Source organism: Mytilus edulis, chromosome 10 (genome assembly GCF_963676685.1).
Source record: "Mytilus edulis chromosome 10, xbMytEdul2.2, whole genome shotgun sequence".
NCBI classification, from domain to species: domain Eukaryota; kingdom Metazoa; phylum Mollusca; class Bivalvia; order Mytilida; family Mytilidae; genus Mytilus; species Mytilus edulis.
This window is the reverse complement of record NC_092353.1, coordinates 19,370,893-19,397,720: the sequence shown is the minus strand read 5'-3', so window position 1 is coordinate 19,397,720 and position 26,828 is coordinate 19,370,893. Positions and strand designations below refer to the sequence as shown.

Below are 26,828 nucleotides of genomic sequence, written 5' to 3'. Positions count from 1 at the left end.
TATCTATAAAAGCACATTTAAACCAGGTTTAATTCTACAGGGCACTAACAACCATATATTATAAGATGTATTCCTTGATACTTTTTTTATTGTCTTTTTTTTTAGATATTGTAATACTAAGCAATCAAGCTTTTTTGGTTTATTTTAAATATCTGTCTTGCATTAACCCTAATCGAAGACTATAGTTACCCAACTTAGTCTTTTTGTAGTGATCAAATAAAGTACAAAGTAACTTGGTATCTGCGTTTACCTTAGTATTGGTCTCTGCTGTTTTATATCATTTCTCATGTTGCTTTAAACATATTTTCCCGTTGATATAGCATATACATGCTTTTTGCATAAAGTACTGGTATTCATTCATTCATTTATTAGTCTTCATCCAACCTCTTACTCAACCAAGCCGAGTGAATACCCTAAACAACACCAAAAAGTCAGATGTAAAACAGGTACCGTGACTTTTTGGCAGTTTGAAACGTGTCACTGTTCCTGTCCTGTTCTGTCTTACAGGTTATAGAATTGAATTGAACACTAAACGTGTGCATCGTTTGTAGTGCCGTTTAAAGGTAGCAGCAGCATAATCTGGAGTGCGATCTGTGTGTCACTCCTGTAAAACCACTTCATAACGTTGCTTCATCAAACGGTGTCTATATAAACTCAAATGGATAAACAAATGCCATCCAAATTTTGAAATTTCTTAGGTTCTCTATGAGATGAAGAAAGATGCATTTAATTTTTTTTAAAAGAGTTATCGAAACGACTGAGCTTGAATTCACGATGTTTCATACACCATTTGTGTACGAAACATCTCAAATTAAAATAAAAACTAGCATACACTTTTACTAGTTGTCACAAAAGTATGATAAGAAAATGCAAAGCTAGTACAACAACAAAAAACCATGATACATCAGAGTGATGTACTAAGGTATTGTTGTACAAACTTCGGTTTTACGAATCTGTGTATAGGGGTTTGGAATTGCAGACATATACTTCTACGCATATACTTCTACGCACGCTAAACCCGCGGTAAAGTCATGTGGTGAAAACAAATAATGTGCAATATCCACGGTAAAATGTCAGATCCGGGCGTTGTCTGAAGGTATGGAAATCCGATTCAATTCCTTCGATATTAGTTAGTGCAATTATACACGAAATGGTATCAAAACTGATATGATACTGTAACGGTGTATAATACACACCATCTTAGCTGTGTAACTATACTTTAGTTATGGAATAAATATATATTCTTAGGATTTATTGGAATTCAAGCCAGTATTCTAGTGCTGACTTCCAGGTGAAACTCAATGCTAGTAATGAAGCTCTGATGACAATTTGAATAAAACACAAGAAGACTGTAATAAAACCTGACAAATTCATATAAGACTAAACGATTTAATTATCACCGGAAATACAAATTGGGAAAATGCCCTTTGGATACCCGTCTGAAAAACATTTTATTAAATAAGTGGTTTATTTAATATATGTAACACAATTTGAGGGTTAATCAGAAAAATGTTGAAGACGCAAATCTCCATATAGGTGGCTATATTTCGTTTGAAGTTGGGTATTCGGTGACAAATGTTTCTATTTATTTGGACAATAAAAACCAATCAACTTCATCTCCTATATCACTTCTTTTGAAACCTAATGATGTAATTACTTATCTCTCCTTACTCAAATTATACCCTTCACAACAATCCATTGTCACACGAGGTTAACAATTCATTTGTCCTTAAGTGAAGAAGAATACACAAAGAATTTGTCGTCCATTAAGTTAAGTCTTCAAATGAAGAAGTATCGTCAATCAGTATGATATCAGGCTTCTTTATATCTTGTGTCATATGTGCACTAGGCCTTGTTAGAAAATAAAGCATTGTTCTTTTTATTTTCCAAGACGAGTTGGGTGATCACACAGTAACCGATTTATACGCAATTCTTGAAATAATTTTGAAATAACTGTAAGGTTATTGAATTTTCGAATTTCGAAATCTGTGACGTCTTTATTTTATTTTTAATACTGTGAATTTCATGTTATAGCTGCTGATACTGTAGTATCCAATTGCATTAAAGCATGATTATTTAATTTTTGTCTTGTAATAAATGAATTATTTTTCTTGTCAAAATGCATATAATTTTTTTCTGTTCAGGGTCAACTCACGAGATCAAACGAAACTACTCTTAATTTCATTAACAAAAGTTTCTTATTGACATACGTAAGTAACAATGATGTTCATTTCCTGTAGTAAATAATTAAAAAAAAACAATAACGAAAATCATATTATTTAATGCGAACGTTACAATAAATAAAAAATTCTAATTGATTTACTGGAAAACATTAATATTGCGACGTGTCCGTATAATCTTTAGTTAACAATACAAGTTTGTTGTCCTTCCATCCATTAAATTTTGGACAATAGTAAACAACGAATATATGCTTACGACAGCAAAAAAAGGTTTTTGTACAAAGTTGAAAAGATAAAATGATAGTAATTAGAAAACAGAATTAAAATTGTTTATGTTGCTCTTACAAATATATTGGTCAGCTTCGTTGGAGAAGGATAATATAGATATTGGTAAATGTTTTAATAATTAAATTTATTCAATATTGTAGAAAACTATTTATCTTTAATAACTATTTAAAATTAGTATATCACTATATGTCTAATAGGGTTCAAATTTTGATCGGTTCCAAAATATAGCCAAGCGTAGCGTATAAACATATTGGTTGAAACATATCAACTTCAGTAGGTCCAACAGTCTTGTTTTTATAAAGTTTACATGCAGAACGGCTTTTTTTTGTGTGTTTTATTCGATAAAGACTTTCCAGAAGTATGAAGAATCGCATATCGTTTTCAAAAAGGTCCGAATTGCAAAAAGTAAATTTCCTCTATTTGATCAAAGGGATGCTCTCTTTAGAAAATTCCGTGTCGATTACTTTCTCGATTTTCTCAATCAAAACAATGAGACAAGACCAATGAACCCTTGGACATAATAAAAGTCTTTGTGATAATTACATGCTTGGACAATTATTATTAGAGAGAATGTCATAGTGACAGTTGTATGTACTGACATTCCTTGAGACAGGTGTTGGTCATTTCTTCTCTACTCCTACATTATCTTGTCACCTTAACGTGTCATTCCGAAACAAATCTACCAAATACACATCTTTCGGACTCTTTGTGCCACTCATTAGGGGGTTGAACAAGCCGTATTTAGCTTTGTAATTGTCTATTAGTCAAATCTGTAATACCTTTCACTGTCCCGCTTATAACCTTTCCTAGGTATTTATGAAAGTGTCAGGCCTTTCGAGAAGTCTGTGAGAAAATGTCCTAATAAAGGTATTGTCACGTTTTGATCGGTATTGCACAATGTATGAACCTACTGACTTCTACTTGACCGCAGTTGACCAACCACGTGAAGCTGCGGAGCAAGATGACATGCAAGGCAAAGTCAGTTCAATCCCTTATAAGTGGAGTCATATTAAACTTCAGCATACTTGTTATTGTTTATTACACGTTATTTTTACTTGTCAGAAATACATTGCTGACCGCTGATGACCAGGGGACCAATTGACGAATTATAGACGGACTATTGTATCGTCTGTATGAAGTTTATTGTTACTTCTTTATTTGTTTGGTATTTCAAAATAGCACAACAATATTTACCTTTATATTTCACTCCAAATATATTTTAATACTTCATTTATTTGCGTTTGTGTCATATCTAAATTTTTAATACAAATTTGATACTTACTTCACAAATTTATAAGGTAATTATATATCATTTATTCTGGTATCACCTAAGTTGGACAAAGGTATACAGAAAAACACATTAGTTTACATTACATTACATATAAGTACATTTGTTGAGGAAGCATTAAATATGAGTAATGACGGCAATCGGAGTAACATTATCGGGTTTTATTTTACTCGGAAATCACGGTTTTTCATTGGAACAAATGTAATACATATATTCATATACATGTATAGTGACTGCATTTCTATTAAAATTGTAATGCAAACACTATATTGTTAAAGTAAGTAAAATTGACTTTAGCCTCAATTTTCAGGTGCTCTCTTTTTTCATTGTGACCCATGCATATATAACACGTTGGTATTGATGAAATTTGCAATAATTAGTGATATACGTGTTTGAAATTGATGTGATGTCTCAACTTTCAAACATTCTTTTCTAAGCAAAAACTTATAATGTTGTGTTTTATACTTGATATTAACTGAGTTCAAATTTGACTTCCTAGAGAATAAAACATGCAGTTTGGTTTTTATAATTTTATTTCCTTTTTGAAAAATAAAGCGAAAGTGAATAATTGCTGAGCCGTTCTGTTAAATTAATTAGTCTCAAAATTTTGTATTGAGCTCATTCTCCCTACGACTGAACGTCTTGCCAGTACTTTATACGGTACTAATAACTGTTGTCAACTTAGAAGCCCCGAAGAATGTTAATGCACGTATTTCAAAAGACCGGAAGTGTAATTTTGTTACAAATGAAGGGTTTATGTGTCAGTATAGGGTGTAAACTACCCAGGAGAGACATCTGGGTCACCAAAATGTCCTTATTTTGCTCTTGACCATCTGTTGTTTTTAAGATTTATGACTTTATTCGTGTTTATTTTTGTATAATTGATTCAGGCTAGAATAGTACAGGTAAAGGGGCCAAGAGGGTAACGCTGAAATAAAACATAAGTTGAATTACAATCAAACACAAATTTATAAAACAAGTATATGTAGCTGTGATTCATAATCTGTTATATTGATTATTATTAGTTGATATGTAACTGCTTAATTACTTAGATTAACATTATTTTTAACATTATTAATTTAACAATGGATAGCAGATAAATACCTGCATCGAAAGAAAATACTAAAACTTCAGTGTGGTCCGAAAAATTACTTTCAAATGAATTCAGTCAGTGTGTACGAATTCTCTGAATTTCGCAACATTTTAATTGTATTTAATAAGTCAAAATATAAAGCACATTTTTCTGTGCAGGTGCTTTATTCTGTGCAAGCCATATAGTTCTAGTTTGTGCAAGACGACTTTTGTACAATGCTTGCACTTATAAACAAGTAATGCAATACCGTACAACGAAGTAGCTATATACTACACATCGTTTTCAATATAATGGAGTTTTATGCGACTGTTATACAAGTGAGAGGTTTAGCTAGCTGTAAAACCAGGTTTAATTCACCATTCATGACTACCAAGTCAGGAATTTGACAGTTGTTATCAATTTGTTTGATGTGTTTGAGCTTTTGATTTTGCCTTTTGATTAGGGACTTTCCTTTTTTCCTCAGAGTTCAGTATTTTTGTGATGCTAATCATAAGAATTGGTGTTTTATACAAACCGGAACTTTTTGACCTTTTGCAATTTTAATGAATGTCTGTCAGTTAACGAAATTACAGATATCGCAGAAAAAATGAATGAAACACTATCTTTTTTACTCCTCTTGAGCTGAGGTGTTTTTTAATCATAGCAGACTTCTTTGTTGCAATGATAGCATAGTGAATGTGTTGCAATCATAGAAAGCGGAAAGTAAAAGAACCTTACGAATGGATGAATAAATCTATACATTGTATATAAATATTTCTTTAAATTATAATACTGTATGTATCGACTATGTGAGTTCTATAGATGACACTTGAAGTGAAAAGAAATCACCACTGTTAAAAACGAGGTTATGTCATTCTTTATATTGGAAAAAAATGTTAATCATCTATTCCATAACGTTCATCCACTTGGTGGCATATTGTACAATACTCAACAAACTTCAAAACAGAATAGAACACCTCCTCGCTATGAGCAACTAAAACCACAAATTACTATGTTACCACGGTGTAATTTACTGTTCCTTTATCCTTGTAGGTATTGCTCTCGAGTAGGCGTTTATAAAGCATTATACTAGGGGACGATAATATTAAACTTGTATTACGTAACTGTTGTCGACTGGAATTCGGGCTCTTACATCATTGAGCGAAAATGTGGGCAAAACGAGATTGCTAATGTACGCATACTTTGACCTAGCTGTACTTGTCTGCATCCTTGTCGTTATCATTGACAAGCACAACACATCCCATTATATATACATGTATATTTATCAATTTGCAGTATCATTGTGCATAATTCCGCCCTTCATTTAATGCATTTACAAAAATAACAGGTTAACATTAAAATTTTCTTGTGGAATGTTAAAAAAGACAAGTTAGAAAATGTGTGAGAAATATATATTTGCAACTTTATTCAATGTACAAGCCTTTTAACAAGTATAAATTGAAAACAACGTTCAAACCTATGATTGCGTTGGATAAAAATCGAAAAACCTCAATTTTTATACGTTTGCATGCAAAAAACAATTCTTGGTAGCGGAGTTAATATAACACAAACAACATTTTCCAAAAAGATCAAAAATTGAAAAAAATATATATTTTGTTTGTCTTTAGATACATTCTATATAACCAGGACAAATTTCGCTACACACAATTTAAGCGTTTTGAAATGTATGTAAAGTTGTTTAGAATTGGCTTCAAATGAAAGATTTCTTTGCTGCTATTTTTACTTGGGTTTTTTTCTAGCAAAGTGTATTGATTTTAAGGCATGGAACATTCCTTCACTTAACAACGCACAGTATTTGTGGATATTCTCAGTTTGATTTGAATATCTCCATATATCGAAATTCATGAATTCTTGGGCATTTTAATACTGTCGTATAATGTTTCTTTCGTTGAAGATTCTGCTTTATATCCTACGATAACCTTTATATTTCAAAACTTCCGCTGATGATCAAAGATCGTTAGATAAAATATCGAGCCCCTGGCATCAGTAAGTTCCTTCTTAAATAATGAATTGAAATTTGTTTAGATCTAGAGCTCTATAACCAAGAGTCTCTAAATGTGAATTGTAGACTTCGTGAAATAAGTAAATCTTATTTATATATTTTTGAATATGCATGAAATAATTGCCACTTTACGTTTAGAAATCAAGAGTCAATCGACTCCTTTTTTAACTAGTAACTTTTGCCATCTACGTGTCATGTATAGAAAGCTGATTTTGTATCATTTATGTTCAGTCACCCGTTAAGCACAACTTATCATATATCATTTACCTTAAAATTTATATTCGTTGATGTAAGGATTTTGAAACTGAATTTTAACGATGCTTTGAAATTATTTTTATTTTTTGTAACAAGTAATGTTTAGAACATATTATGCAACAGTTGTTGGTTCATATGTTTGGTATCATGGTACCTCTGAATTATGATAGCAGTCTTTTATGTAAATATACTAGTGCTGAAATTAATGATATGTTATTGCATATAAAGCTAATTTTTCTGCAGAGCCCCGTAAAGCCAATGTTCAGCTCTTTTGACGTATACCAATTTGTTTAAATATAAGTTATATTAAGTAAACACTACAAACTTGCAAGGTTATCTATATATAAAAGTCAGTCAGACGGAGACTTAATTTTCAGGGTATGAATGAATTTAAAGTGTAAATACTAGTACCTGGGAAAACAGCTGATATTTTATGAATGAAATACCTTTACTTGACTGATAACAGGTAAATTGATGCGAGGCACAACAAGGTTAGGTTATCTGTGCAATCTTTACTTTGATGTATAATTCAACTAGCATTAGTCTACCTGTAATGTGCACATTTTACCAAGCTTACAAAAATGCACTTTTAAGTAAAATGTGCAACTTTCTTTCGGTTGCATTTTAAGGTGAAATTAAGAAACGGATTTAGATGCGATAACCCCAGGTAAAACTGCTAACACATCAAAGGAAGATTATAAATTGGTTAGTAGATTGTCAACAGTGACATTAGACCCTCCCACCGATTGACATACCTGTGGTTACTTTGCTGAATCGGCAGATCCATAGTTAAACCCGAAACCTATCTGAAAATAGAGAGATTTAATGTCATCACTAGGCCAATTTTAGAATTCTTTTAATATATCACCCAAAATCTATATATAAATTACTTTTTAAGGAGATATATTAAAAAAAGTCAGTTTCTCAAAATTTATATTGTTTGTTTTATATTAATTATTTTGCCAATTTCCTTTATTATTTTGTATCTTTTGAGTTTTATTTTTGTCTTATAATTTACATTCTTTATTTCAAAAGAAATGTTCCTTTCCAGTGTAAATTCTGTCTATGCAGTGAATATTTAAGTTGTCTTTTAGGTTTATAGTTTTTCCTTTGGTTTCAAATTGTATATGAAAATATGTAAATCCATAGATTGAATGAGTAATTTGATAGCAAAAATATTTGAGGGAACTGTTATAATCTTATTGAAATGTATGTATATCATCTACTAATGTTCTCACCAAACTCAAGCATTTGCACCGGCCAATTACCTAACGTTCTTTCAGCAAGAATGTCTGATGTTTATTATTTCATTCATACTGCACAATGACATCCAATTATACCTCTTTATATAGCTACATATGTGATTTCTTAACGACAAATATTTTGTAACTAAACAGCTCCATCATTTGACAAAGTATCCGGAGAAATGCAAACATTGACTAGTTAAAGTCATTTGTCCCCAGGTAAAGACCATGTAGGTAAAACCACGTAGTATTAATGATTCTTTAAAACGATGGGAACAAGGTGTGAACCTAAAACTCGTGCTTTTAATTTGACCAACTTACGAAATGATGACTCAAGACTTTACAACGTGGCCTAATTAAGACACAAAAAAAGATGAAAATATACATTTTTATGTTTATATGTATTGTAGTCTGCTAGTGTAATTTCGTTTTTTGTTAATTAAAAGCATCTGAAAGATGCATTGAACTGTATATCCTTGTATTCCAATGAACATAGATAAAGCTGATTTAAACACAATGGATCATGGAGTTGGCATTATGTGAACCTAACGAATTTGAAAATAATTTGAAGTATTTATTTTTTTTGCGTTTCTCTATTTTTCGACTCATCCTTCAGATATGATATTTATTGTCCCTTACACGGACTACTAAGTTGTTATACAAATCCATGAAATTCCTTTCTTTATATTGTTATTAAACGTTCAATTGCATGTATATTAACATCAACAATTGACTTGGGAACAATAGAACACCCCTTTAACAAGGACAATAGTTATCCAAACCACTAATTTTGAGTGAAACTGTTGATAGGGAAACCAAAAGCTCTCCTTGACATTATATACAATAAGTCATTAGGTTCCATTTCATTGTCTTCTAGCTTTCTAACTTAGGCTGGGTGGTAAAGTTGTCCCTGTAATGCAATCCTAACTGACTTTACCCGGCTCGTTAATCATGTAGTTAGGTTTTGTTGTGATTATCGGTTCAGAAACGGGTATATATTGATGTGAAACAATGTGACAAAAGATAATCCTTCACCCGACACAAGAGGTGCACTTGTTTGTCTCATCAGGTTACAGTGATTCATGAATATGATGTGGAGGATTTTTTTTAACAATTTTTCTCATGTTTTTGTCATATATACACTAGAAAAAATAGTTGTTTATTGTCATTTTCTAGTAGACATCAGCTTTTCATTTTTAATTCAAGTACTTTATCAAGATAGATATATATATAAACGTTTCCTTCCTTTAAAAAAATGGAATATACAACCCCCGCTCCAAACCTACCTCAAAGTAATGGTATGCTTTATATAGTCTTTGGATGCCTACGATTAGATATGCGATTTTATATGTTCTTTTTGATTAATATGTAACAGAAGTTTTAATTCTTATAACCTTGACGATTCAATGAGTCTTTAAACGAGGACAGTTTCTTGAGAGGAGTTTAAACATTCTGAGTAAATAGTACAAAATGATCAGCAAATAAATCCAGCCCGTCTCTAGTACATACCACTTTAAATTGTAATTTACATATAAAACCACTTATGGACCGGTATAATTGCAAAGAGACCGTTTGTGCTTTATGCTTATTTGACGAATTTTAAATCGCAAATGAGCAGAGAAGGGAGCACACCACGATCGCGTAGCACCTAGTATTTCTAAAGTTCTGCATTTAAAAATGTGATTATCCTTTGAAAAAACTAGAACCCAAAGAATCTTACATTTTTTCTTTTAATCAAAAAAATTCAAAGGACAACATTTTTCATTTTAATTATTTTTTAAATTTTTAAATATTTTTTTTTTAGATTATGAAATGCGCATTATATGAACCATCATGTTTGCACGCTAAAAATCAAAAAACGTATTTGAACGATACCATATTTTTTGGCACCAGAAGCGTATTTCGACAATAAATATATCTTCAGTGATTGCACTTAAACTTATTTTAAAATTGAAGAAAAAATTATAGCTGACGCCGGACAAGGAGTAGTTTTGCATTATGAAGATATATTGCTTATTTTATAATAAATTTCCTCAATAATCTTCCAATACAAGTCTAACCCTAAAAGATCTTCATTGAGGGCTATTGTTTGTTATACTATACGTCCCTGTCGGTTATTTTTTTTATATATATATATATATAACTGATTATTATTGTCCGGTAAAAAACAAGGTCATATATATGAATATGATTTGTTTGTGATACTGTAAAAATTACTGACAATCATCCACACAGGATATTAAACACAAAGAAAGTTCATCTTTCGGTATAAATACCTGGAATGATATCGCTTGTGACCGATCTCCGTTAAAGAAATTTAAGTGCTTTACATTATATGACATTATGCCTTTAAGGCCAAGGGAGATAATCCGTTCTAAATGGTCATCAAATCAAGTCATGCAATTTGTATAATCCTTGGTGGCATACTGAGCTTAAGATTTTCTTTATCCTTTGTAGTCTTCACCTAAATATATATGAGGTATTCAAAATATATACAATATTTCAATTGATACAATCTGATTAAGATAGTTGTCTTTATCAATCTATAATTTTCAATTCTTATAACAATCTACTGCTTTTGATTTATGTTATTATGATGATAAAATATAACTCTTGTTTACTGTCATATTGTAGAGCGTAATAATGTCTTGTTGATATACCTCAAAGGGTGATTGATAAGCAAAGATGTACGTGATGTTGTTGTTTTTAAAATTCGTTTCTACCTTCACTAATTTATTCAAGCCAAGAGGTAAATACAAACTCATCAAAGGTACTAGACTTTTGTTATTTTTGGTACTACAGACACGCGTTTAGTCCAAATAAGAGTAATCAGTGGCTCTCAAATCAAACCAAACGGAAGGCCAAATCATAACCGAAAACATAGATGTTAAGCCACATTAGGAACCGGATATCTGAAAGGAACACAACACATAAAGCGAAATTGTCTGAGCTCAGTTTTGAAAATATTGTATCTTCTATGAAATACAATTTTATCAATATGGATATCATACTGTGAGCCTGGAATCATTGAAATTGATCTGTCTGTTTGGCATATCGTGTACGTATTCAATTTGCAATATCAAATATGAGCTAAATTTTTCCTAACCAATGATATGCTCATGGGATGAGTGCATAGAATGACTATGTTTAGGAAAAAAATATCATTTGTGCTGGTTCTTTGGAAAAGGCTTTAGAATTTATTTTATTTTATTATTTTTCAGAAGAAGATATTTCTCTAACAGAGGACGAATTAAGAGAAAGTTTACAGAATGGAACAATATCAGAGGCACAGGTGATTGAAGCTTGTCAGGTTGAGATGGGAGACGATGAAGAACAATCGGTTATACACATGGAAGAAGATATGGATGATGGTTTATCGATGTCTTTGACTTGAAAACAGTTACATATTATTAAATTTTACAAAAGTGATGCTCATGGTACAATAGTGATACTCATCTACTTGTTCTGTGTATGTAATTTCAAGCGGAAAGGAAAACCATGTCCATCTGTACCCGTACATTGAATAAGCAAGATGCATGAGAGACTGATCATTTACATCTTATATTATTTTCATCGGGGTCGTAAATCCAAATACATAGAGGAGTTTCCTTAATTATGAGAGAGCAAATGGATCTATATTTTTTATAAACTGTTTTATTAATTTATAAAGATTTGTATGAAAACTTTAATTTATTGAATGGAGACTTGTGAAATATGATATGAATGATATTAAAATATGATCATAGTAAAAGGTTTTTTTAGTGTCAGGATTACGCTTAATACAAGCAGACATGTAAAACATTCTCCTTTGAAATGTTTTTCTTCCGATGAATGTTCAAATATAAAGTTAACAATCAATAAGGCGAACCAAGTTGAATACATTTGTCATAGTTTGATTCCTAATCCAATGTGTAATTGTTGTGTCCATGTTGCACTGATTTCAGTTCTTTGTAGTGTTCTGTGGGATGTTGTTTTGTCTTTTGTTGTTTGTGGTAATTTTCATAGAATGACGATTTTGAATGTTTTCGTAATGTAATTTTATGCTGTCATACAAGTGAGAGGTGTAGCTATAAAACCATGTTTTTTCCATCATTTTATACAAAAGAAAATGCCTGTACCAAGTCAGAAATATGACAGTTCACTGTTCATATCCATTCTTGCCGGTGAAGTGTTTTATCTTTTGATTTTGACATTTAATGACGGACATTCTGTTTTGGATTATTGAGTTCGGTATCTTTGTCATTTATGTTTAAGTATCGTCTGCCCTTTTTTTAATTCGCTAATGTGTTGATGGTCATAATCTGTATATTCCTAGTTATTTTATTCAAGCGCCACTAACAAATCTCATCTAGACGAAACACGAGTGTGACATATTGAATTATAAGCTTTACAAATTTTGTAACTGATATCAAAGTTTTACTAAATGAAAACAAATTCTGCTTCTTTATTGATTTTTCAAAATTTTTCAAAAATCTGCAACGTTTGCTGGTAAATAAAACGAATTTACGTAAAGATGGATCTAACCTGGAATAGAACTAATAATGATCTCCTCCATTCAGATGTTTTGAGTCGATCCTCGTCTTTAAAAGGATAGTTACCTTACAATGTTATCTTACCGTTTTGACTTGTGTCACAAACAGCTGATAATTTCAGATACGTAATCAACAACAATTGAACAACAAAAGATCTTACAAAAGTAATTGTTTTTAAAGTGATGGGAAGTAGTTGTCAGGATTTGGTTTTCTTTTTGATACGAGATTTCAATCGACACTGATCTGCTTCATCTGAATGTATATGTTCATTGGACGGTCCGATCAAATACCGTTTGATGTGTCATATAACCACGTTGTCAGCACTATCATCTATTGTTTGCACTATACGTTACCCGATATTGACAACTACTGTTTTTCACTGTTCCTAGTTCTGGTATTTCTCTATTCATCTTATCATGCGAGTTGTCAAATTCCCTTTTACATTACTTTCTCTTCATGCTTTCAGTATTGCTGACCTACATTTCTATTCATTGATTAAATATAAAAAAAGACATCGATCTTCATTTCCTTTGCATTCAAGTTTTTCAAGCAATTTAAATAACAAAGGACACAAAGAAGAAAGGTATATCTAGTTATCGTGTTTCAGTATTTTCTCGAAGCATCTATCGAGTGTCAGTGGTTCCGTAAAGCATTGTCGTGGCTTTTACTTTTTTGTTTAATCTTTTCCTCGTCTTTGTTTTTCTTCATCCTATGTTGCCCATGACATATTTAACCACCGATCGGTTTCCATAGGATGAATGAATGAGCAATGCAAGATTTCACGCCTTTTAAAGATAAAAAATACAAAATATGTATAGCAAGGGTCTTGCACCTTATTTGTGGAATCCAAATACATGATTATGTGGAGCAAGGTCGAAATCCGCCATGAAAGAATACGCCTATTTTTTTGGTACTTGCAGTATTGCACTGTTAGGTTCTAAAAACATATAATATAGCTAGTTCAGTATATGCAACACTTCAGGTCTTAGTTTGAATAACACATCAAATGATTTAGGCAGGAGGGTCACATCAGTGTATTGAAAAGTGTTCAGCTTTCTAAAGTCTAAGCATAACCATATAATAAAAAAATATGATAAATATTTTCTGACATAATAAAAAAGAAATAAAGTAAATACATAGGAAATTTCAGAAATCTACATACTGCTGTTAAAGCGTTGTTCGCAGAAAAGTTTAACATTTCTATTCTAGTTTGGCAGGAGAAACATATGCATTCAGTACTTGACATGTTGATTTTTATATGGTTTCTTTTCATTTGAGACTTTATTTCAGACGAACTAAATCAAATCAAATGAGCTACATAAACTAAAACACACATATAAGACCAATCTCAGCCTAATAAGGCCTTGCACATTCTTACTTTCTTTGAAGATCGAACAAAATGACTATTATTCCTGAGTTTAAATAGATGAGAAGGATAAAAAAAATATATAAATGCCGAAAATCCAGTGGACAATAAATGATCAAGATAACCTGTAAATGTAAAGATACGTCGATTTTTGGTTCCTATAAACATCGCGGGAACTATAATTAAGACAATGCCAATTCCCATAATTTTGCTTTATCTGCATGTTAAGCAGAAACGAGTAAAATGTGTTGGAAGAAAATAACTATTTAGTGTGTCAGTTACCTGGGACAGGTATGCAGACTGATATCCAAAAAGTTCAAGATAAGTCCAAAGCAGTTTAACCAGATATAATTACAGATTCACTCTCTGTTGTGAACAATTGAACTATGCATCAAGATGATGAAATGTACAACTGGCTGTTATATATGTAGAGAGAGTGATATAAATAGTTATAACAACAGATAAACTGAGCAATACGATTGTTAAGTTGGCTAACAAAGCTACTGGATAGGACAAAGGTAGGGAAACTATGAGCAAAACATGAAAGATGAAGAGAACCAACTTTTTTTTGGTGAGGAAGATCAACATTTGATCATGATCAAATCCGATATATATTTTGCTACTATTTTATATATTTATGGTGTGTCAATGCATGGTAAAATTGAATCGTACTAGTCCGTATACTGATAAAATTGATCTAATGTTTCTCTAAATACACTGATGTAGGGACCACTTAATGAAGCATCTAAGTACTTGGGACTAATTGTTGTGGACACAGGAAATGTCATGTATATATATTGCTTCTTTGGCTAGATTATTTTCCCATATATTTATTTCATTAAACGGACGGATAGGTTCGAAAATGAGTTTTTGAAATGCTCTAAATTATTTTAATTTCGAACAAAATGCACGCTCATTTTGAAAAAGACGCCGGATATTTCCGATTTACAATTAAAAGATATTTTGACTTCGAACTTATGATTTATTGATAAAACCAAATCAATTTGATTTTACACTGATAATAAAAAATGCATTGCTTGGTTTTATATATGAAGAAGTATCGTATTATAAATATTGTTACATGCCTAATGTATTAAAGTAATAAATTCAATCGTAGACAATTGTACGATTCGGGCATTCAATTGTAGGGGGAAATGTTAATTCATCACAAATACTATGATACGTCTAAAATGATTGTTACTTTCTCTATACATGTATTCCAAATAAAAAGGAATTCAGCGCTTTCTTAAGTTTAAATACTGGTATATTTGACATATTTACTGAGTTGTGGAAGGTTATCTAGTTTTTACTCGTCCTTTAGTCGTTCCAATAGTCATCACTTTGTCGTCGCCAGGATAGCTATTTCATTTTATTTTTTAAATTCTTTTAAAACTTTCATAACGGTTATATTCATCAACCCTCTTAGGCGAGTTCGAATATTCGTAAAATCCCAACTTTTTCAGGTATTCAAACGTGTTACCCTTTCCCCAATATGATTCGGGTCACAAGGATAGAATTTTTATTTTGAATATACAGGTTTCCATTCATTAAAACACCAGATGGGTGAGATAATCAGAACATTATTAGGGAGGGAAGCTTGTAGTAAAATAAAGATGTCGCAGATAATGAAGTTGAAATAGCTCGTTTAAACTACGATCTTTCTTCCGGTTTAGCTCCACACACTTTTCTACCAAGTAATAGACCGTAGCTGTATTTGGCAAAATTCTTTTGGAATGTTTGGTCCTCAATGATCTTTAATATAAAACAGAAAATGTTGTATGATTGCCAATAAGAAAACACTTTCCAAGAGACCAAATGACACAGAAATTAACAACTATTGTCAACATTAAATAATGAACAACTTCATTTAGCCTTTTTTTCAGGTCCCAAACAATGTGATTCGGGCCCGAATAGTACCTGAACTTTTTTATTCGAATTTCATTGATTTATTGACGTAGGCTAGTCTGGCGTACACATTTTAAGCCTGATTTTTAAGAAAAGTTCAATTTTTACTAATGGTATCTCTCAAATCATAAATAGTCTGTGTACGCTATGAGTATTTAAATATAAATTCAGTCTTATTTTTTATATGCAACATGTTAACAGACACATATACAACATACAGCCATTAACACTTTTTTTAGCCTTATTCTGTTGTAATCCTTAACTTCCGCGATCTCTTTGTATATGATCAGGTGGAAAAAGATATGAAAATCGGGTATCTGATAAAACTGTTTACAAATCTAAATTTGACAAAAAATGTTAAAAATCACATTTTCACACGACATTTTGAGCATTGAAGTTTTGCTTCAATTTGAATTTTCTGTAATTTGTTCTGAATTAAAAGAATTGACGAATGTCAAACAGTAAAAAGCAATCAGTTGACACATCATCTTGTATCTTTGTAATTCATTCACAGATCTGACGAATCATCTGATTTTATCGACTTATCATTTATTTTATCGTCCTTTTGTAAAGATATTTCGTGTTTGGGGTGATGTCAAGGGTAGAAATCTTAAATCGACCGTGGTTTTTAACAACAAAGAGAGGTGGATTATATAGATCACTTGTACTAAGTAACATCTCTATTGTATGAAAAAAACATTCCGTTAAACATTACTGATGTGTAGTAGACTAGGTAACATGTCCTAATTCCGTCAATGACTCAAAAGAAAACAGTTGGATATATAGGTGTAAAAACTTAAACAGGTAACACAAAGAAAAAAGTAGGTTACCCACTGCTTGCAGCAGTCATGTTTTTTATGATTTTGTTATACCCTGAAAATCCTGGAAATGATACTTTAACAAAACTGGCGTGATGGAAAATAAAATCATACCCGTGAAAATATAGATGGAGTGAAGCCTCATTTTCTATATGATAATAAAAAATAACAGAAAAGCAATGCGATGGCAATAGGCATTGTACCAGTGTTATACTTTGCATCCACATATCTGTGTTCTGTTTATATTCTTAAACAAGATTTGAACATCGGTTAACTACGATTACTTCTAATTAAACATCTCTGAAGATACATTTTATTTCAAAAACTTACAATATGACCCCGATAAATAACCATCCTTTGTCATATATTGGTACTATATGAAGATAGCCGATGAAGCAGTTATGAATAGGAACAATCCTGTTGTGCCTTCTTTAGTGTATGGGGTTGTAAAATATTTCAAGGCATTATAAATCTTAAGATACATCAGACTAACCACAGTTACTAAATTTCAAAATTAAAACCTTTCCATTAACGATAGTTCAACAACTTATATCTCCCTATTATAGAATCGAATATGAGAAACATTTGCTTGAATCCACATATATTGCAGTTTATTAAAATATACAGCTACGTCTTTAAAACGAATCATTTGGTCAACTTATTTCTAATTGATAAAAAGATTCAGAATAAAATGTGTCGCATAATTCTACTTTGGTCAAATGCAGAACTGCCTTCAAAATTGAAGTCAGGATCATTATACATGAAAGGAAATTGAAATCGGTTGCCCTAATGGACATTGCGTCATACGCACTCAATACAGCTGGATATACAAATTTGTAATAATAGCACGGGATGCAGCATTTCTGAATGGAAAGGAAAACATTGTACATGTGTTTATTTTTCTCTCAAGGGTCTTAACTGAGAAAGTTGCTAGATAAACCTTCTGAAATTTTAATATTGTCTAATTGAACGATATACTTTAAAGATATTTTTAAACAATTCCCCGTCTGTTGATGAAATCAAAACGTTACACTGATGTAAGAAAAGGCAACAGTAGTATACAAATCCGGGGTTACAAACTAAAACTGAAGAAAACACATCAAATATAAGACAACACAACTGAAACACAACACTAAAATGTAACACACACAAAAACGAACTATAATATAACAATGGCCATTTTCCTGACTTGGTACAGGACATTGTAAGAATAAAATGGTTGGTTGGACCTGATTTTGTGGTTAGCCAAACCTCGCACTTTCATGGCAATGTTAAATATAACACTAAAAGACGTCATAAGATGACATGAATACATTACAAATACAAGAACATTCAGGACAGAGAATTACGCATATGAACAATACAATATAGTACATTTCGAAAACGAAACAAAACAGAAACACTGAAATGAATAAAAAGAAAACGCCCAACGACAATGCAATTCACAGAAACAAACTATACGATAACAATTTTCGTGACTTCGTACAGGACATTTTTGAAGAAACAAAATGGTGGGTTGAAGTAATCAATTTGAAAAAATAAGCGAATTTCACATATTTCAAGGGAAAACACAAGCTTATAATAAGTTTCGTAAAAACGCGTTTTGTTTGGACAAGACTTGTTGGTAGCGCTCAAATAAAAAGCCACAAAACTCTTCTTAGGAAGAGCAAATAAACCAAAATGGACAAAAAATATAATCAAAGCCAGACAAGGAATCAGAACTTTAGAAGAAACATATTCCTTCATTTAATTAAATTTCCTTAATATTGTTAAAGCAAATGTTAATCGTGTGTTTCTTTGTCTAATACGTTCTCCTATTTATTTATATTGTAGTCCTGTAATATTATGTTGTCATTTCAATGTTATATTTAACATTGCCATTAAAGTGCGAAGTTTTGCATGCCACAAAACCAGGTTCAACCCACCATTTATTCCTTTAAAAATGTCCTGTACTAATTCAGGAATATGGCCATTGTTATATTATTGTTCGTTTCTGTGTGTGTTACATTTTAACGTTGCGTCATTTGTTTTCTCTTATTTTTGAGTGTTATTTCACATTACGATCAGACGTGTCACGGTACTTGTCTATCCCAAATTCATGTATTTGGTTTTGATAGTATCAAAGGTACCAGTTTTTTTGTATTAATGTTTTATTTGTTATTCTCGTTGGATTTTGTCTGATGCTTGGTCCGTTTCTGTGTGTGTTACATTTCAGTGTTGTGTCGTTGTTCTCCTCTTATATTTACTGCGTTTCCCTCAGTTTTAGTTTGTTACCCCGATTTTGTTTTTTGTCCATGAATTTGTGAGTTTTGAACAGCGGTATACTACTGTTGCCTTTATTTAAAAACACCATTTGCATATTTCCATACCAGTAAATCAATACTGTTTATTAATGTTGGATTATTTAAAACATTAAGTGTTTTTTATCCCTTAGCCGCTTTTGGAAGTTTTTGATTTTCAAATATGTTGGCCTCGATCCACACTGTAGGGACATATATTGTCAAAATGTATAGCTGATGCAGAAAAGTTGTTACCCATTCGTTTGATGTGTTTCAGCTTTTGAATTTGCCTTTTGATTACGGACTTTCCTTTTTGAATTTTCCTCGGAGTTGAGTTTTTTTTTGTGATGTTACTGTTACAGTTATCAAATAAAAGGCTAACATTTTCACTACAAGAAATATTCAACTGATATGAATTTTACTAATTGAAATTTTCGAAAATCTTTTTAAAATGCAGTATTGGAAAATCTTTCGGCATTAGGTTATATAAGTATTCGAACTTTCAAGTACTAACATGAAGCTGTAATGATTTACAGTATATTTTCAGGCTTTCATTTTTTCAAAATACTAAGGATTCATCATCGTAGGAATAGATTAGCCAAGCTGCATTTAGCAAAGTATTTTGGAATTTTTGCTCTGTACTTTATTTGGTATATTCAACTTTTTTAAACTCGCGTCACTTATAAGTATTGTGTAGGTAAGATACTTATCTTTTGTACAAACGTTTAAGCCTGATATCTATGATGAGTTAATTGACTTTCAAAAATTAAATCTTTTGTTGGCGCCATGTTTCGCATAGGTCCCGAACACAAGCCTTCCACCTGGATCTCTATGCTGCAATCGCTACTTTGTCCCATTTACTTCGACCAAAGTCATTTTTATCAACCATTCGACTCACAAGTTTTCTTTGTTCTTTCTATATTTTTCTTTCCTGTAGGTGTCCAATAAAAGACAGTGATATAGGTGGAGCCAACCCTCTACAGCAGTTACATATGGTAGCTTGTTATACTGTTCTTGATTTCTTACAACGTTCTGTCCTATAATATAAGTCACTACTGTATTTGTATTCATTTTAATTTAATAATACATTTGACTATATAAAATATTTCATTTTATTTCTTAAAAATGTTCAGTTCCCACAACAAAAATATCATTAAATATTCTATGACTATTGACCATTTGATATGGATAACGCTCTATTCGCATTGATAAAAAATTACTTTTTGGACGTTGTTGTTAAAAATAACATAAAATTCTAATAGATTGGTGTAGGTTTACTCTACGTCTTTGATAATAGTTTATGAGATGGACTTCTCTTGTATGTTTAGGGCTGTTGTCATGAAATATTTATTTAGTCAGACAATACATGTGTAATGTAAACCAAAAACAAAATTCCTGCTTTGATGTAGTTTTTAACCAAAGGCGACAACAAAATGGTCATGTAAGACCAATCGAGTGAACTATATATGAAAACAATTCAGCTTTACTAGGTCATCTGTCAAAATCACTTTGTAAATATTATTTGAAATATATGCTGCTTTGAAAGTAATGTCTTATAATATTAAAAATAAGATCAGTCTTACCCTTAGAAATGAAAATTACATACGTGAAAATATATGTGGAACAGTAAACAGAATAATGCGAATTTTTACAAGGATGCTCCAACCAATTTTTTAAATGTCTCTTTATTTGAAGAACTGTTCTAACAGAAATAAGGTCTTTTTTCAGATTGCAGCTGTCTCGTCGTTTCATTCGTCGTGGCATATTACCTTGAATTTCAAACCTAGTCCATACCTGAAAAGTTACTGTACAATTTCTTATTTTATCTGTAATTATAATATTTTTACTCCGTTCTAATTTTTATTAAAGAGATTACATATAGTTCTTTTTACCTATCGTCTTTGGAGTTTGCAGTTTCTAAGATATTCAAAATAACTTTATATTACAGGTCAATCTAATATATTAAATATGAAAGTATTTGACAGCTTTGGTTGACCACAACTATGGACAATGCGGTAGGCTGATGACCGCCCGCATTTTTGGTCGGATGTTTTGGTGACAAAATGTCTCTAAGGAACTTTTAATGTCACTATTTATTTGTTATATGTATACTTCACTTAAAATATACCCTCGACGGACTACTCTAGAATCGTTTCTCTTAAGAGTTTAGATCATAACCAACTTTGTATATCAAATCTGTAAAGCAGACTTTTGAATACTCGTTTGGTTGCATTTAAATTTGTAAAGTGTGAACTGGTTTAGTGAAATGTGCAGTCACCGAAATGTTTTCATTCTGGGGTACATAAATTAACTGCCAATATACTCTACACACTAATTCATCGTCATCAGAGGTGCAGCCATCAATATACACTAAAGTTGTCATGGTAAGATGGAGTAGATAGAATTTAGCAAGAACACAAAAAATAGAAAATAAGTTTTAAAAAAATCAGAAAATCCTAGCACAAAAAAAATAGGAAAAGGAACGTTTCGTTTATTCTAAATCGAAATATTTGAAAATATACTAAATGGACCACCATGTTTATGCCTGGAAAAACTTTCCATACTGTAATCAAAATGATATGATTCTTACATGAACTTAGCGCAAGGTCCTTGGATTATAAATCACTGATATGGATCAGAAAAAGACATGTACCAAGCAATGCGGAAAGGGCTGTCACCTTATTATATTCTTTATTTCATCCTGTGAATGACAATGTTCGTTGTTGTTATTTACATATTTCTTCGTCATGTAAAACAATGTTTATTGAAGGTATGAAATAAACACGAATACATTGTAAGGTATTGAGTACACTTGTGAAGTTGTATGATCTGACAAACGTGTACAATTCTGCAGTTACATAATAACCAAACATGTAAACAGTGGGTGGTTGCATCAGTAAGAGCAGACACAGTTCTTCCAAACACTGCAATCGACCATAAAATTATTGGTTGTTGATTGCTTGCTTAATGTTCATTGGCAAACATTTTATTGATATTCAGGAGAAACGATTATGATTTGAAATACTAGAAATTTGTCTCGAGCGAACAGGCGGACTTTTTGCGATATTTAATTTCTGTTTTTCTGTTATGCACTTTTGATATTCGAGCTTTCAAACGTCTTGTTTTGGCATTCCTCATTCTTGATTTTGGTCGTACTTGATGAAAATTATTTCCGAAATCGTGTTGCGATCAAGGAAATGAAGTACATCTTTTTAGACTGAAAAACTGCACTTCAAAATGTCTTTATCAAGTAAGACATAACTCTACATGAAAGGAATAAACTCATCAAAACACCAGTCTTATAATTGTGCGCATTTCGTTTACAAAATACTCATCGGTGCCGCTCGAATCTTTACAGTTTAAAAGACCAAATAAGGTGAGAAGATGAAGAGCAATGAGTACCAACACATGCAGCTAAACTAATCTATGTATGAGGTATATCCATAGTATTTTGGAAATCGGTGTCAAAGAATATTCACAAACACACCTGTCAATAGGTGTTACATTTAAAGATAAAAAACATACAAAAACGTTCAGTTTTTATTTATACGATATAATATATAGATAAAACATGGTTTTGATGAAGAAGAAAAATTTAACATATGATTTGTCATGCCTTTAAATACGTGAATACGATTTGTTATATCATTTTAATTTTAGCTAAATCTTATTTAGTAGTGGTTTAAATTTGATGCGACTGTTTTTATTTATATGATATAATATATAGATAAAACATGGTTTTGATGAAGAAGAAAAAACGAACATATGATTTGTCATGACTTTGAATACGTGAATACGATTTGTAATATCATTTTAATTTTAGCTAAATCTTATTTAGTAGTGGTTTAAATTTGATGCGACTGTCATACAAGTGAGAGGTTTAGCTAGCTTTAAACAGTTTTTTTCCACCATTTTCTACATAAGAAAATGCCTGTACCTAGTCCATTCGTTTGGTGTGTTTAAGCTATTGATTTTTCCATTTGATTAGGGACCTTTTTCATTTAGAATTTTCCTCGGAGTTCGGTATTTTTGTGCTTTTACTTTTTGCATCAAATCTTCAAATCATATAAAAATTATCATTCCATGTACACATTTATCTCTTATAAGGGACCACCTATTAATTCTAGCCACTGGGATAACTTTAAAACAAAGTTTACTCTGCCATTATCCACACAAGAAAATATCTGTCCCACGTCAGGAATATGACGGTTGTTATCCATTTGTTTGTTTGGAGACTTTCCGTTTAGAATTTTCCCTAGAGTTAGGTATTTTATGTATTTTACTTTTCTAGATCATTCCTTACTGATACATTTTGCTGTGTTAAGTTTGTTTCCTACTATCAAAGTTTTAATGATTATGGCCAAAACACAACACCATTGCATAAAAACCGTCATTTGAGGACAATAGATAATTGTTGACAAACAACAGAAACTAATATGTAGGTCTTGGCATGCTGATAAATTTTGTCACCACAGCGTATATCTATCATGTATAGTTTTCAGTCAAAATTGTCATTCATCTGTACTGCACTACTCTTACACACTTGTATGGTAAATATCAGCGTAATATGAGGAAGTTGAGAACTATAACTAGTTATAAGGTTAAATGCAGATCAAATGTAATAGTTACCTACTTATATGTTCTCTGAACGTAAGACATATACCTATAAGTGGAAAAAACAAAAATCTGTTCATTATTTGTCAAATTTTCAATGTGTATTATTGACCAATGTTACTACTTTTTGGAAATGATATTGACGCTACGAATACTATATTCTGAAATGATATTGACGCTATGATTACTATATTTGGAAATGATAATGACGCTACGTAACTATGTTTAGTCACATGGCGGCAATGTCATTTCTAGAAGTGAAGTAGAGTCAATATGTCAAAATAGTGAAAAAGTACAATATATATTTATCCCTCTTATAAATATCAAGTCAATAATTGTTCAATAACCTGTAATTACTGCTTAAAGTAGAAAATAGATATAACAGTAATATCACAAAAATACTGAACTCCGAGGAAAATTCAAAACGTAAAGTCCTTTAAATTCAAATTGCAAAATCAAAAGCTCAAACAAATCAAACGAATGGATAATAACTGTCATATTACTGACTTGGTACAGGCATTTTCTTAAGTAGAAAATGGTGGATAAAACCTGGTTTTATAGCTAGCTAAACCTCTTACTTGAATAACAGTCGCATAAAATTACTTTATATTGACAACGATCTATGAACTAAAGAAAAGGACATAATAGGTCAAAATGTTAAAAACAGGGGCACTGCAGTAAACATTGTGGAATAATCTTAATCACTATGAAAACAAGCAAATATTTAACAAAGAAGCACAGAACGGCATATAGATAAAGCACATTACCAAAAATGAAAGACAAGAATACAAAAATTGACCATATCATAATAACACAAGTACAGAGCCACATCATATGTATCAAAGAAACACAAAAAAGTATATCGACAAAGTACACTAGCAAAAGCGAAAGACAAGAATGCAATATTTTTACCATTGGTCAAAAACACAACGTCAGTACCCATCATATACACATCAACTCAAGACCATCGTGTATTAATTGTGAAATTATTAACAAGGTCTAGGCGCCTGTCTATGAACTGTTTTAGACCAAGGATGAGACGTTTTTTGACAAACACCTGGTTCATGAACGTTCTGCGTAGACACTGGTGACGTTCTACAATGCATGGGTATCACCTGCAAGCTCTTGGAAACAGAATAAGTTAGGAAATAATTATCCCATATGCAGGTACAGTTGGTTTATAGTAAAAGTAAATTCTTACCTCAAGAAGCTGGCCTAAAATGTTATGTGTTCGCACGTCAAATACAAAACAGTTGCATTACCATCACGTGCTCAACAGCGGCGCGAAAATGTAAAGACGAGTCGATTGTTCTTTGTAACATTCGAAAAGCCGTGTCTGGTTGCGGTTTTTTTTTCAGCCAAACTGGAAGAAAAAAAATCCAATAATAAACAAAACATGCAAACCGTCAGTTTGATGCCGATATTTTTCTACAAGGTATTCCAAAATTTATCCGGAAAACTAAATATCAGTATACAATGCATGTTTTCAATATTCTATTTTTAACTTCATAATAAACAAGAACAATTGTTGACACTGAACAGAAGTTCAAATATAACTTCAAAAATCTTTCTTTTTTCAATCAAAATATTTTTTTTATTTTCTATATATTTTTAATTTGTGTTGGCGTGTACCTCCGAACATCAAAAGCATACAGGGAAAACACAGATGTGGCCTATACATGTATGTCAAATGTAGATTTCCATAACATTAGCATGATGCCAAAAGCTGATATCCATAGTATTGGCATAATGTCAAATATGGATATCAATAAATGTGGATGATAATGTCAATGCGGATATCAATAACTGATGTCTGATGTCAAAAGCAGATATCCGCAATATTGGCCTTATGTCTAATGTGGATATCCATAACTAGCATAATGTCAATGCGGCCATATATCCATAACTTTAGTCTGATGTCAAATGCGGATATCTAGAATGACGATGTTCGGAATGTTGGAATAGCAAATGCTTAAAACGAATTAAGCGAACCACGTGTAAGGTTAAAAACATATTGGCAATAATACATCTCCTTATTTTTATAGTGGCAAAACCAGTTTATCATTTATTAATTTTATAAAAGGCAAAAAAAATAATTAATGTTCCTGTTTGTTTTTTTTTTTTATTATTAAAATGTGTCCCCAAAGAACCGTAGCACCCCCTCCCAAAAGACGAATGATCGGTGCCTAACTGCATTGTCTGATTTTAATCCATAGTCGTAAGTAATAGTGTTCACTAATCTTACAATCACTTAATTCAGCAAATATTTTTATCATTGTTCCTTTACCAATTAAAGTAACTATTTCCTTACAAAGGTGTTAACCACATAGCAGCATGCCTCCACACTCGATATAATAAAAACTTATTTAAAGGGTTATTCATCAAAATAACATAAATTACTTGGTTGCCTCCTGGCACGTGGACATTGTCAAATATCATGTAATTACCTGATGTCTCGTGTGTATTGGCTACAGATACAGGTGAGAGAAGCACCTGTATGGAAATGAAGTTGATTAATTCTCGACTTCCTTTACGGAGCAGATGGTTATACCTATGATTATTTACCTTTAGATCATCAATTAGACGGCAGATGGTGACGATCTTTACTTTCGGAGTAAATTTTAAATACTACAACAATAGTTTTTGTTGAATAATGAATTTCAAAATTGTTTCGATATCACCTATTGCTGTTTTAAAGGTCAATCCGGTATTTCCGTCCCTCAAGAGATTTGCAATTCTAATTTAATACATCGTTTTCACCTTTTTCATTTATGTTTGCACTTAGCTTGAGTTAAACGTTATATAAGTATTTAAAACATCTACAATGTATCTGTTTTACTTTTATTGTTCTCCCTTTTCTTACTACGTACATTACCTTCAATGCGATCGAATATCAATTTGCTACTTAGGCAGCAACCATTTGATTTTCTGGGGGGGGCTATGGTTTTTTTTTCTGTGCAAACT

General features: G+C 31.6%; 1 protein-coding gene across 2 annotated transcripts in view; it reads left to right on the top strand.

Moving 5' to 3' along the window:
* Positions 1-12,101, top strand: part of LOC139490592 (uncharacterized) — a 116,972-nt gene extending 104,871 nt beyond the window's left edge. For both annotated transcript variants that reach the window (XM_071277468.1, XM_071277467.1), the window contains exon 18: positions 11,572-12,101. In XM_071277468.1, the coding sequence (XP_071133569.1) occupies positions 11,572-11,744 (173 nt within the window). In that variant the 3' untranslated portion in view covers positions 11,745-12,101. The remainder of the gene's footprint in view (positions 1-11,571) is intronic.
* Positions 12,102-26,828: the final 14,727 nt, after the last annotated feature.